This window comes from Jaculus jaculus, chromosome 1 (genome assembly GCF_020740685.1).
Source record: "Jaculus jaculus isolate mJacJac1 chromosome 1, mJacJac1.mat.Y.cur, whole genome shotgun sequence".
Taxonomy (NCBI): domain Eukaryota; kingdom Metazoa; phylum Chordata; class Mammalia; order Rodentia; family Dipodidae; genus Jaculus; species Jaculus jaculus.
In genome coordinates this window covers 245,487,586-245,500,796 of record NC_059102.1, presented here as the reverse complement: position 1 = coordinate 245,500,796, position 13,211 = coordinate 245,487,586, and the positions used below count along the sequence as shown (strand labels likewise).

At 43.7% G+C, this 13,211-nt stretch overlaps 1 protein-coding gene across 1 annotated transcript in view; it reads right to left on the bottom strand.

Annotated features, from left to right (window-relative positions):
• Positions 1 to 12,794, bottom strand: part of Terf2 (telomeric repeat binding factor 2) — a 41,587-nt gene extending 28,793 nt beyond the window's left edge. Inside the window, exons 1-3 of the mRNA XM_012949487.2 lie at positions 12,425 to 12,794; positions 12,233 to 12,328; positions 11,461 to 11,591 (exon numbers count right to left, since the gene is read on the bottom strand). Of these exons, the coding sequence (XP_012804941.2) occupies positions 11,461 to 11,591; positions 12,233 to 12,328; positions 12,425 to 12,794 (597 nt within the window). The remainder of the gene's footprint in view (positions 1 to 11,460; positions 11,592 to 12,232; positions 12,329 to 12,424) is intronic.
• Between the last annotated feature and the right edge of the window lie 417 nt (positions 12,795 to 13,211).

The following is a 13,211-nucleotide window of genomic DNA, read 5'->3' as shown; positions in this document are numbered from 1 at the left end:
AAAATTAGCCTGGGACTGGGGAGATGACTTAGTGGTTAAGGTGTTTGTCTGTGAAGCCAAAGGACTCAGGTTTGATTCCCCAGGACCCATGTAAGCCAGATGCACAAGGGGGCACATGCATCTGGAGTTTATTTGCAGTGGCTGGAGGCCTTGGCGTGCCTATTCTCTGTCTCTTTTCTCTCTATGCTTGCAAATAAGTAAGTAAAAATTTTAAAAAAAATTTAGCTTAGCTGTATTTCATCTGCATACAACAAAACTATTTGGGGTGTACAGTACTGAATGTCAATACTTCTAGACTTGCACAAATACTGGAATCTAAAAAGTCCCATAGGGCTGGAGAGATGGTTTAGCGGTTAAAGTGCTTGCTAGCAAAGCCTACCTCATGTTTGAATCTCCAGGTCCCATGTAAGCTAGAAGCAGTGACACAAACACACAATGTCTCACATGTGCACAAGGGGGTGCATATGTCTGGAGGCTGTCTGCTGTGGCTAAAGGCCCTGGTGTATCCATTCTCTCTCTCCCATAAATAAATTTTTTAAAAAGCCACCTTTCCTAATACCTGTTCTTTTGCTCTTTATTGTCTTCAAGAATGTTATATAAGAGGCTAGAGGGACAGCTCAGTGGTTAAAAGCACTTGTCCATGCTCCTCCACACACAAAATGGTCTGGATATCCATGACCTCACAGTGTCTGACACTACCTACACAAGACCATCATAATAGGAGGAAAAGATGATGACATCAAAATAAAAGAGACTGATTGAGATGGGGAGGGGATATGATGGAGAGTGGAGTTTCAAAGGGGAAAGTGGGGGGAGGGAGGGCATTACCATGGGATATTGTTTACAATCATGGAAGCTGTTAATAAAAAAAATAAAATAAAAAAGCACTTATCTTTTAAAGCTTGCTGGACCAGGTTCAAATCCTCAGTATCCACCTATCTCCAGATGCAACAAGTAGCTCATGGGTCTGACATTTGTATGCACTGGGAAGAGGATCTAGAGTGACCCCACATACATAAAAATTAAAAAGTGGTTGACTTAGCAGTTAAGGCACCTGTCTGCAAAGCCAAAGATACAGGTTCGATTCTCCATTACACACATAGCCAGATGCACAGGTGGCACGTGCGTTCTTGGAGCTCGTATGTAGTGGCTGGAGGCCCTAGCATGCCCATTCTCTCTCTTATCTGCCTCTTTCTGACTCTAAATTAAAAAAAAAAAAAAAAAAAAAAAAAAAAAACCTTTAAAAAATACATCACTATTGTTGCTTTTTTGAGACAGGGTCTCATGTAACATTGTGTATACAAAGCCAGCATTCTCCCAACTAAGCTACAACCTTAGCTCACTTTTTTTTTTTTTTTTTTTACGGGGGGGGGTGGTGGTGAGGGGATGGTGAGAGGCTGGAGGTAGGATCTCGCTCTAGCCCAGGCTGACCTGGAACTCACTCTGTTGCACCAGGCTGGCCTTGAACTCACAGTGAAACTCCTACTTCTGACTCCCAAGTGCTAGGACTAAAAGTATGCTCCAAAGTGTCAGAGGAATGCTCAGCACTGAATTATCTCTATCATACCTTCCAAGGCTCAGGGTCCATTGCGGAAGAGGTGGCAGAAAGAATGAAGCCAGGAGTGGTGGCGCACGCCTTTAATCCCAGCACTAGGGAAGCAGAGGTAAGAGGATCGCCATGAGTTTGAGGCCACCCTGAGACTCCATAGTGACTTCCATGTCAGCCTGGGCTAGAGCGAGACCCTATCTCAAAAAAAACAAAAACAAAAAAAGAATGTAAGAGCCAAAGGAAGGGTAGGACTCCTTACAATGTGCTCCTCCAGACATAAAATGGCCTGGATATCCATGACCTCACAGTGCCTAAAACTACCTACACAAGACCATCATAATAGGAAAAAAAGATCATGACATCAAAATAAGAGAGAATGATGGAGAGGGGGAGGGGATATGATAGAGAATGGAGTTTCTAGGGAGAAAGTGGGGGAGGAAGGGAATTACCATGACATACTGTTTAAATTATGGAAGTCATCAATAAAAAATATATATATTATGTATATAATATATATAAAATTTATATATATAAAAGTATGCTCCACTATGTCCAGCTTAGCCCACTTTTTAAAAATTTATTTATTTTTATTTTTGAGATAGAGTTTCACTCTAGCCTAGGCTAGCCTGGAATTCACTATGTAGCCTCAGAGTGGCCTCAAACTCAAGGTGATTCTCCTACCACTGCCTTGGGAGTGCTGGGATTAAAGGCATGTGCCACCATTCCTAGCTGTAAATACAATTTAAAAAAATCTTTTATTTATTTATTTAAGAGAGAAAGACAGAGGAAAAGGTAGAGAGAGAGAGACTGGGCATGCCAGGGTCTCCAGCCACTACAAACGAATTCCAGATGCTTGCACCCCCTTGTGCATCTGGCTTACATGGGTCCTGGGGAATCAAACTGGGGTTCTTAGGCTTCGCAGGCAAATGCCTGAACCGCTAAACAATTTCCTTATGCCCCCAACCTGTAAACTATTTATTTGAGAGAGACAGAGGAAAAGACAGAGAGAAAGGGAAATACAATTTCTTTAATAAAAATAAATTTTAGAGCGTGGTGGCGCATGCCTTTAATCTCAGCACTTGGGAGGCCGAGGTAGGAGGATCACTGTGAGTTTGAGGCCACCTTGAGACTACACAGTGAATTCCAGTCTAGCCTGGGCAAGAGTAAAATCCTACCTCGAAAAACCAAAATAAATAAATAAATAAATAAACTGTATTTACTTAGAAGCATTCAGAATGTCAGCAAAACAGCTGCATTTTTTTCCTGCAATTACAGTGATATTCAGTTAACAGAACAATTATTACATATACGCTGAACCAGAGACATCTGAAGATGAACAACAACAAAAAACCTACCATCTCTATATTTAACTACTTTGTGCTGTGCCAAGAATCTGATTTAAATTTCCATGCCAATTTACAGTCCCCATGCTGTACCAGGCCAGGTTAGTGGCTACTGAAATTACCACCACAATAGGGCTATCTAAAGACACACTTAGTGTTAACTGTACAAAAAAAAAAAGACACTGTACAGCTTAAAATCAAATCTTACACAGCCATACATTTCATTTTTTTTCTTTAAAAGGAGTTGTACACAGGGGGTTAAATGCTTTATAGACAAGAGGGAAAAAAAAAGCTAAACCCAACTTATCATCATCTTCATCTTCCTTCTTTTTCTTGCTCTTTTCAGCCTTGACAACTTTTTTTTTTTTGCTGCATCCGGTTTTCCGCTGGCTCTGCAGACTTCTTTTCACACTTTCCCCTCAGCTCAGCAGCTTTCTTTTCGTAAGGCTGCTTGTCATCCACAGCCGTGTTGTTCCACAGCTCTCCCAGTTTCTTTGCAGCATCACCAATGGACAGGCTAGGGTGTTTTCCTTTGATTTTGGGGAGCTACTCACAACAGAAGGAGGAGGCCTCTTGGGTGCACTGGGATCCCCAAACTTTGTTTTTGTTTCCCCTTTAGGAGAGAGAGTGGTTTTCATTTCTTTCTCATAACGAGCCTTGTCCTCCTTGGCCATGTTTTCAAACTTTCCTTTTTTTTTTTGCTGACATGGTCTTCCACCTCTCTGAGCACTTCTTAGAGAACTCTGAGAAGTTAACAGAAGTTAACTTCTAGAAGCTTCTTGTGTTCCTCCCAGCAGGTTTGCACAGAGAATGCACATAATGACATCTTGTCTCTTGGCTTCTTAGGGTCTCCTTTGCCCATGTTTAATTGTTTTTCCTCAGCAAGGCACAAGTATTGCTAAATGACCGTCTGGCTCTCCCTTGTCCCAGTGCTGTATCTATGAAACTCAATGGACTGCCTCAGCCCCCTTTTTTTTCTAATCTTCTTTTTTTTTTTTTTTTTTCTTGGCTTCTCGAGGTAGGGTCTCACTCTGGCTCAGGCTGACCTGGAATTCACTATGTTGTCTCAGGGTGGCCTCAAACTCCTGCCAATCCTCCACCTCTGCCCCCAGAGTGCTGGGATTAAAGGCGTGTATCATCATGGCTGGCTCAGCCCACTGTTTTTGAGAAAAGGTTTCACCAAGTAGTCTCAAACTCACAATCCTCCTGCCTCAGCCTCTCAAGTGCTAGACTATAGGCATTCACTACCATGTCAGGCTTTAGCACTTATAGTTTTAAAAGGATTTAGCCTTGAGACTGGATTCTTTCACTCACTATAATGCTTTTGAGGCCCATCCATGATGTTGTGCTATCCAAAATTTAATTTTAGGGCTGAAGAGATTACTCAGTAGTTAAGGTACTTGCCTGCAAAGCCAAAGGACCTAGGTTCAATTCCCCAGGATCCACGTAAGCAAAATGCACAAGATGGTGCATGTGTCTGGAGTTAGTTAACAGTGGCTTGAGGCCCTGGCACACCCATTCACTCTCCTATCTGTCTCTCTCAAATAAATAAATAAATAAATAATATATTATTTTAAAAAAGAAAAGTTCAAGCTGGGCATGGTGGCCCATTTCTTTAATTCCAGTACTCCGGACTCAAAGGTAGACAGATCACTGCGAGTTCAAGACCACCCTGAGACTACATAATGAATTCCAGGTCAGCCTGAGCTAGAGAGAGACTCCACCTTAGGGAACAAAGCAACAAGCCACAATGAGGGCTGGAGAGATGGATTAGCAGTTAAGGTGCTTGCCTGCGAAGCCTAGTATTGCTTGTTCAAATCTCCAGGTCCCATCTATAGCCAGATGCACAAGGTGGCGCATGCGTCTGAAGTTCATTTGCAGTGGCTAGAAGCACTGGCATGCCCGTTCTCTCAATCTCTCCCAGCAAATAAATAAATAAATATTTTTTAAAAAGTGATGCAAGTGTGCAAGGTTGCACATGTGCACAAGGGAGCGCATGTGTCTGGAGTTTGTTCATAGCGACTGAAAGGCCCTGGTGCTCCCATTCTCACTCTGGCTCTTTCTCCCTCTTTAAAAAAAAAAAAAAAAAAAAAAAAAAAATATATATATATATATATATATATATATATATATATATATATGCACAATAGTAATAAGCAAAAAACCCAAAATACACAATAACCCAAGTCTGGTAGCCCAAGTCCACTATCCCCACTACTCAGGTAGGAACCTGAGACAAGAGGATCTTAAGTTCAGAACTTGCCGGGAATGGTTGAGCTCACCTTTAATCCCAGCACTCGTGAGGCAGAGGTAGGTGTATGGCTGTGAGTTTGAAGCCACCCTGAGATGACACAGTGAATATTCCCAGTCAGCCTGAGCTAGACTGAGCCCTTACCTCGAGGGTGGGGTGGGGGGAAACTTGCCTGGGCTACAGAATGAGTATAAGGCCAGGAAAGCAACTTGGTGATAGCTTGTCTCAAGAAGACTGGAGACCTGGACAGATGGCTTAATGGTTAAGATGCTTGCCTGCGAAGGCTTAGGACCAAGGTTTCATTCTCCAGGTCCCTCGTAAGCCAGATGCACAAGGTGGCACATGCATCTGGAGTTTGTTTGAAGTGGCTGGAGGCCCTGGCATGCCCATTCTCTCTCTTTTTCTCTTTGTCTCAAATAAAATAAACTCAGCGGTAGAGCATTTGCCTAACATGTGAGAAGCCCTCTATGTTCAATACTTAGTATCAACAAAAACAAACAAACAAACAAACCTACAGTGAATATTGTATGAAGTAATTAGATGGCTAAACTTTAAAAATCTCCAAAAAAACCAGGCGTGGTGATGCATGCCTTTAATCCCAGCACTCAAGAGGATCACCGTATATTTGAGGCCACCCTGAGACTCCATAGTGAATTCCAGGTCAGCCTGGGCTACAGTGAGACCCTACCTTGAAAAACAAACAAACAAAAAACTCCAAAAGTACTAGTTAACTTATTTCAAAAACCAGGACCTGGGCTGGAGAGATGGCTTAGTGGTTAAGCGCTTGCCTGTGAAGCCTAAGGACCCCGGTTCGAGGCTCCGTTCCCCAGGTCCCACGTTAGGCAGATGCACCAGGGGGCGCACGCGTCTGGAGTTCGTTTGCAGAGGTTGGAAGCTCTGCCCACTCTCTCTCTCTCCCTCTGTCTTTCTCTCTGTGTCTGTTGCTCTCAAATAAATAAATAAAAATACTTAAAAAAAAAAACACAAAAAAAAAACCAGGACCTAAACAGGGTGTGGTGGTGCACGCCTTTGATCCCAGCAGAGGGGTTAATTAATAATCTGGAAGGATCACTGTGAGTTCCAGGCCACCCTGAGATTGTACTAGTGAATTCCAGGTCAGCCTGGGCTACAGCGAGACCCTACCTTGAAAAACCACTTTTAAATAAATTCCTGCAACACTATGCAAAGCTCAATTGTACCAAGAAGCCTCACTGAACCTAGGTATCCCATAGTATTCATTTCCAATGGATTCTAGGACTCTTTACACACCTGTACCAGAGTTGGGCTGAGTCCTGCTAACATTACATCAGAGTATGAAAGTATACAGATCAGATCCTTCAGCCACAATAGGGGGTGAGTTATGTTTTTTTTCCTCTGTAGCCCAGTCTGGTTCCTACCTCAGCCTTTCAAGTGATGGAATTAGAGACATGAACCAAATGTCTTTAATCACATGGCAAAGAATATCTTTTTTTTTTTTTTGGTTTTTCAAGGTAGGGTTTCACTCTAGCTCAGGCTGACCTGGAATTCACTATGTAGTCTCAGGGTGGCCTGGAACTTGTAGCAATCCTACCTCTGCCTCCTGAGTGCTAGGATTAAAGGTGTGCACCACCATGCCCAGTTCACTTTTTTTTGAGACAGTGTCTTGTTAAGCTGAAACTGGCTTCCAACTCCAGATCCCACTGCCTCAGCCTCCTGAGTATCTAGATTCAAGTAAGTGCCACCATGTCCAGCACCAGCTGAGACTGGAAAGAACTGCACATCTACTTTGTTTTTCCCTTCAGTGTTAGAGACTAAACCCACTATCTCCCATGCTAAATACATACTCTAAAGCCCTAACAACAACCTATTATTGCTACTCCAGTTGAATTTGACTATAACCTGAGAAACCTAGGAGCTGAGCTGAGCAACATATGCCTGTAATCCCAATCAGCAGGAAGGGTAGGGAAGTAGGATCTCAAGTTCAAGTCCAGCCTGGGCTACACAGTGAGGTCTTGTAAAATAAAGAAAGAAATAAATAAACCAGAAACAAAAATAAAGGAATTGGGGCTGGAGAGATAGCTTAGCAATTAAGGCATTTATCTGTACTCATGTAAGCCAGATACATAAGGTAGCGCATGTGTCTGAAGTTTGATTACAGCAGCTAAAGGCCCTGGCGTGCCCATTCTTGCTGTCACCTATTAGCTTTCAAATAAGTAAATCAATAAAATATATTAAAAAAAAATAAAGGAGCCAGGCACAGTGGGTACACGCCTTTAATCCCAGCACATGAGGCAGAGGTAGGAGGGTCAACATGAATTCAAGGCCACCCTGAGACTACATAGTGAATTTCAGGCCAGCCAGGGCTAGAGCAAGACCCTACCTCAAAAACTGACACAATACGGCTGGAGAGTTGGCTTAGCAGTTAAGCGCTTGCCTGTGAACCCTAAGGACACCGGTTTGAGGCTCGATTCCCTAGAACCCACATAAGCCAGATGCACAAGGAGGCACGTGCATCTGGAGTTCGTTTGCAGTGGCTGGAGGCCCTGGCTTGCTCATTCTCTCTCTCTGCCTCTTTCTCTCTGTCTGTTGCTCTCAAATAAAAGTAAAAGAAATTAAAAAAAAAAAACACCACACAATAAAATAAAATAGAGGAACCAATAAGCTTAAAAGTAATAAAATTATGATATATATGTTGTCACAAAGACTTCTGGAGAAGCCAGATAGTAAATCTATCGTCCTTTTGTTTTAAAGGAGTTGCATAAATTACTCTGAATTTGTACCATTTTTTTTTTACATTCAAAAGAACTTTAGTTGTTCTGAAAGTAAGTATAGACTTCTTCCTTGCTAATAACTTTTTTGCCATTACCCCTCCAATACAAACCTGACTTATCAATACTAAAAATCTATTATGCAATTATTCCTCCTTGGAATAATTCTTTTCAAGACTAAACAGTAGTTCCCATCCAAGGCCCTTAACTGAGTCAAATACCTATACTCCAATAACACTAACTTACACTCTCCCCATAAAAACACTCTTAATTGGATGTGAGGCCTACTCAGTACAAAGGAATTCACGTCTGGCTATCAGGGGATACTGAGTGAGTTTCAGTTAAGTCTAGACTATAGTGAGCCTACCTCAGGGGAAACAAGAAAGATCAAGGACTGAGGCTATACAGTTAAAATTGTGAATCATTTACAATGATGGTCAGAAACAATAACTATGTCATCTAAAAATGATGGAGGGCTGGAGAGATGGCTTAGTGATTAAGGTGCTTGCCTGCAAAGCCAAAGGACCCAGGTTCAATTCCCCAGTACCTACATAAGTCAAAGTACAAACACAAGGTAGCACATGCATATGGAGTTTGTTTACAACAGCTGAAGGCCCTGGCACACCTATTCTCACCCTATCTACCTCCATCTCTCTCTTTCAAATAAATAAAGTAGCCAGGCATGGTGGTGCACGCCTTTAATGGCAGCACTTAGGAGGCAGAGGTGGGTAGACTGCTATGAGTTCAAGGCCACTTTGAGATTACATAATGAATTCCAGGTCAGCACAGTCTAGAGTGAGATCCTAAATCAAAAAACCAAAAAGAAAGCTGGGTGTGGTGGCACACACCTTTAATCCCAGCACTCAGGAGGCAGAGGTAAGAGGATCGCCATGAGTTCAAGGCCACCCTGAGATTGCATAGTGAATTCCAGGTCAGCCTGAACTAGAGCAAGACCCTACCTCAAAAAAAAAAAAAAAAAAAAAAAATTAAGTGTGTTCTCTTATATTCTGCAATAAATAAACTATTTAAAAAAAAAAAAGAGGGCTGGAGAGATGGCTTAGCAGTTAGGCACTTGTTGTGAAGCCTAAGGACCCCAATTTGAGGCTCAATTTCCTAGAACCCACGTAAGCCAGATGCACAAGGGGGCTCATGCATATGGAGTTTGATCACAGTGGCTGGAGGCCCTGGCGCACCCATTCTCTCTCTGCCTCTTTCTAGCTGTCACTCAAATAAATAAATAAAAATGAACAATAAATAAATAAAGGTGTGTGCCACACCTAGCCCAAGGGTTAAGAGAGAGAGAGAGAGAGAGAGAGAGAGAGACATACAGAGAGAATGGGTGTGCCACAGCCTCTAGCCACTGTAAATGAACTCCAGATGCATGTGCCACTTTGTCCATCTGATTTTATATGGGTACTGGGGAATCGAACCTGGGTTGTTAGGCTTTGCAGGCAAGCACCTTAACCACTGAGCCATCTTTCCAGCCCTAAAAATCCATTCTTTAAGGTGGTACTCTTTTCTTCTAGTTCCCATACTTCTAGTTCCCATACTTTCTCCTATTAGGGCAACATGGAGCTATTGTCCTTTAATACCTACTTATGCATCTGCTTCCACACCCTCAGCCTTGGTTACCGGAGAAGAATATTTGGCTGATAACTTCCAACAGCCTATGTTTGTTTGTATGTTTTTAAAAAATAAATTGCAGGGCTAGAGAGATGGCTTAGAGGTTAAGGTGCTTGCCTGTGAAGCCTAAGGACCCAGGTTCAATTCTCCAGTACCCATTAAGCCAGATGCATATGGTAACACATGTGTTTTGAGTTCATTTGCAATGGCTGGAGGCCCTGGCGTGCCCATTCTCTCCTATATCTGACTCTCTTTCAAATAAATAAATTAAAACGTTAAAAAAATAAAATACTAGACCAGATTGAGACCCTACCTCAAAAAACAGAAAAGACAAAACAAACAATAAATAAATAAAATAAAGTAAAAAAAACAACTCATCAAGCATGGTGGCACATGACTCTAATCCCAGCACTTGGGAGGCAGATGTAGAAGGATTGCCATGAGTTCAATGTCACCCTGAGACTACATAGTGAATTCCAGGTCAGCCTGGACTAGGTGTGAAACCCTACCTTGTAAAAAAAAAAAAAAAAAAAAGGAAAAAAACTAATATATATATTTAATAAAATATATATAAATATATTAAATAACTCCTACTACTTGAAACTACCTGAGCCATGAGAAAATAACATCCTCAGATTCCTAATCAATTACCTTTTTTTCTCCACTTCAAGAATATTAGCTGTGGGCTGGAGAGATGGCTTAGCGGTTATGCGCTTGCCTGTGAAGCCTAAGGACCCCGGTTTGAGGCTCGATTCCCCAGGACTCATGTTAGCCAGATGACAAGGGGGCGCACGCGTCTGGAGCTTGTTAGCAGTGGCTGGAAGCCCTGGCGCACCCATTCTCTCTCTCTCTCTCTTTCTCTCTCTGTCACACTCAAATAAATAAATTAAAATGAACAAAAAAATTAAAAAAAAAAAAAAAGAATATTAGCTGTGAGCCAGGTGTGGTAGCACACACCTTTACTCCCAGCACTTGGGAGGCAGAAGTAGGAGGACTGTCATGAGTTCAAGACCACCCTGAGATGATATAGTGAATTCCAGGTCAGCCTGGGCTAGAGTGAGACCCTACCTCAAAAAAACTAAATTAAAACAACAACAACAACAACAAAAGAAATTGCTGTGCTATTCCTGCTTGTCTAGCTGACTCTGATTCTGGTTCATTCAGAGGAAAGGGTCTCTAAATCTCCTTTCTGCAGACTACTGCATGAAAAGATTTTGCCAAGCCCCTGCTATCCTTTTTGGTTTATTCTACACAGTGATGATTAAACCATAGACCAGAGCTATTTGTGCTCTTTTCAGTGCTCCTGAATAGCACAATAACTTCAATGCCAACCCACTTTCCATGTACAAAGGCCCCTTCTATAAGGGCCAAAAGGAAGACCAAAACGACAAAAGCAGAGTACTTTTTAAGTCTGGATGAGAAAGGAGACACAAGATCAGAGAACAGGGCTGGAGAGATGGCTCGGTGGTTAAGGCATTTGCCTGCAAAGCCTAACAGCCAGGGTTTGATTCCCTAGTAGCCATGTAAAGTCAAGAGGCGCACGCATGTAGAGTTTGTTTGCAGAGGTGAGGCCCTGGCACACCCATGCTCTCTTTCTCTCTCTGCTTGCAAATAAATAAATAAAATATTTTTTAAAAAAGGAGAACATCTATGCTCATGTGCTTCCTTGCTCTCTCCCCTGTCTTTCCCTATATACCCTGAAATGATTAAGCAACATTGTCCTCGACATCCCCCGACTTTTGTTAAAAGAAAATAATTAAATATGCCAGACATGGTGGTGCACGCCTTTAATCCCAGCACGCAGGAGGCAGAGGTAGGAGGATCACCTTGAGTTCGAGGCCACCCTGAGAGTACAGAGTGAATTCCAGGTCAGCCTGGGCTACAGCAAGCCCCCTACCTTGAAAAACCAAAATAAATAAATAAGTAAAATTAAAATAAGAGCCTTACAGCCTCCTTGACCAGTTTTCTACTGGATTCGACAACTGCTTCTGTCAGTGTAAATTCTGTTTTAATCATTTCCAGCACATTGATAGCAGATTCCAGTGGCGTGAGCTCTGCCTCCATATCAAAGGAACAGTCTAGGACAAAAGACAGTTTTTATTTTAAGCTCTTTTCTAACAGCATAAAGGGGCTATTAAAAAAATGCATGCATGTACTTATGAGAAGGAGCATGCGAATGCAGAAAAAGCTGCATTTATTTTGCTAAAGTACTTGTTAAGGCTTACACACAGGGTAGGGGTCCAAATTCAAATCCATGAATTTAAAGTGACCATCTTGTAATTATTTTCAACACAGCTAAATTATAACATGAAGTTGGCTCAACTTCAGAGTTAGGATAAATGTGGCCAGAAACTGGAGACAGTATGCTGAAAACAGCTGTCAAATTCAATGGGGTGGTGAGTGTCCACAGTATGAAAAGCATTCCACTTTGGGGGAAAATGTGTCCCTATTAACTTAACTCTCAGCAACAAAGCTGGGCGAGCAACTAACAGGTGGGAGAAAACAAAACAAACAAACAAACAAGAACAGAGTAACAGCCAAAAGGACCTTAACTGGAGAAATCTAGAACCAGCAAATAAACGCACTGCAGAGTGAAAAAGACCACCGTGATGGCAACAGTAGCCCACCTTAACGCGCAATCTTTCAGCTAGGATCTAAGTTTGAAACCACCACCACCCTACGTAAGCAAGCCCAGAACAGAACACAGAATCAGCCATACCTAAATTTTCCCCTTCTTCAATGCGCGACAGACACTGCATAACCCGCAGCAACCGGGACACCGTATGCTCCTTCCCCAAGGGTCTGACAAGCAAAGCTGGGGGAGAAGACATCGTTGGCTCCGCGTCCCCCCAGCCCCCGGCACACGATCCTCAGACCCTTCCCCCCGTCCCCGGCCCGGCCCGGCCCTCACCCTGCATGATGTCCCGGATCTGCCTGAAGTCCCCATACCGGCTACCCCGAAAGGCCCGCAGAGCCTCGTGGAAGTAGAACTTGAGCACCCAGCGATTGACCGCCTCTTCCAGTCGCACTTCCCCTGCGCCCCGATCCGCCGCGCCCCCCAGCCCCGGCTCATGGCGCCCCCGCCGAGCCCGCCCGCTACTGCGAGACGCCCGTCGGCCCGCCGCCCTCCCGCTGCTCCCGCCTCCTCCCGCCATCGCATCCGACCGCCGCGCGCCCTCCCCGCCCTCCCGGCTGGGCCGCTTCCTCGGCTCTGACGCCACCGGGTCACGCACGACGCCCGAGCCGGAAGCAGGGCCCGCCGTCCCGGCTCCCGCCGCCATGATCACGACGGAGTTCCAAGCCGCCCGCGGGCTTCTGGGAGGGAAAAGACCTGGGGGGAGGGGGGCCCCCAATTTCCTTCTCGGATTCCGTAGTTCCAAAGTGGCTGTCGCAATGCCTGCTGGGGATTGAAGTCCACACTCCTCTGCCGGGTTTGTGGCAAAATGTCAGGGTGGAGACGCGCGACTCTGTCAAAATACAGAAAAATAAGTCCATGCATATTAGGAGATATTCTAAAAATGTGAAAATGAGCAGAACAATCCCGGGGTAGTGGCGCACGCCTTTAACTCCCAGCACTTGGGAAATCCCAGCACTTGGGAGGCAGAGGTAGAAGGATCACTGTGAGTGCTGGGACTGTTAAAGTAGTTCATTTTTATTTATTAGAGAGAGAATGGGCGCACCAGGGCCTCTAAGCTCTG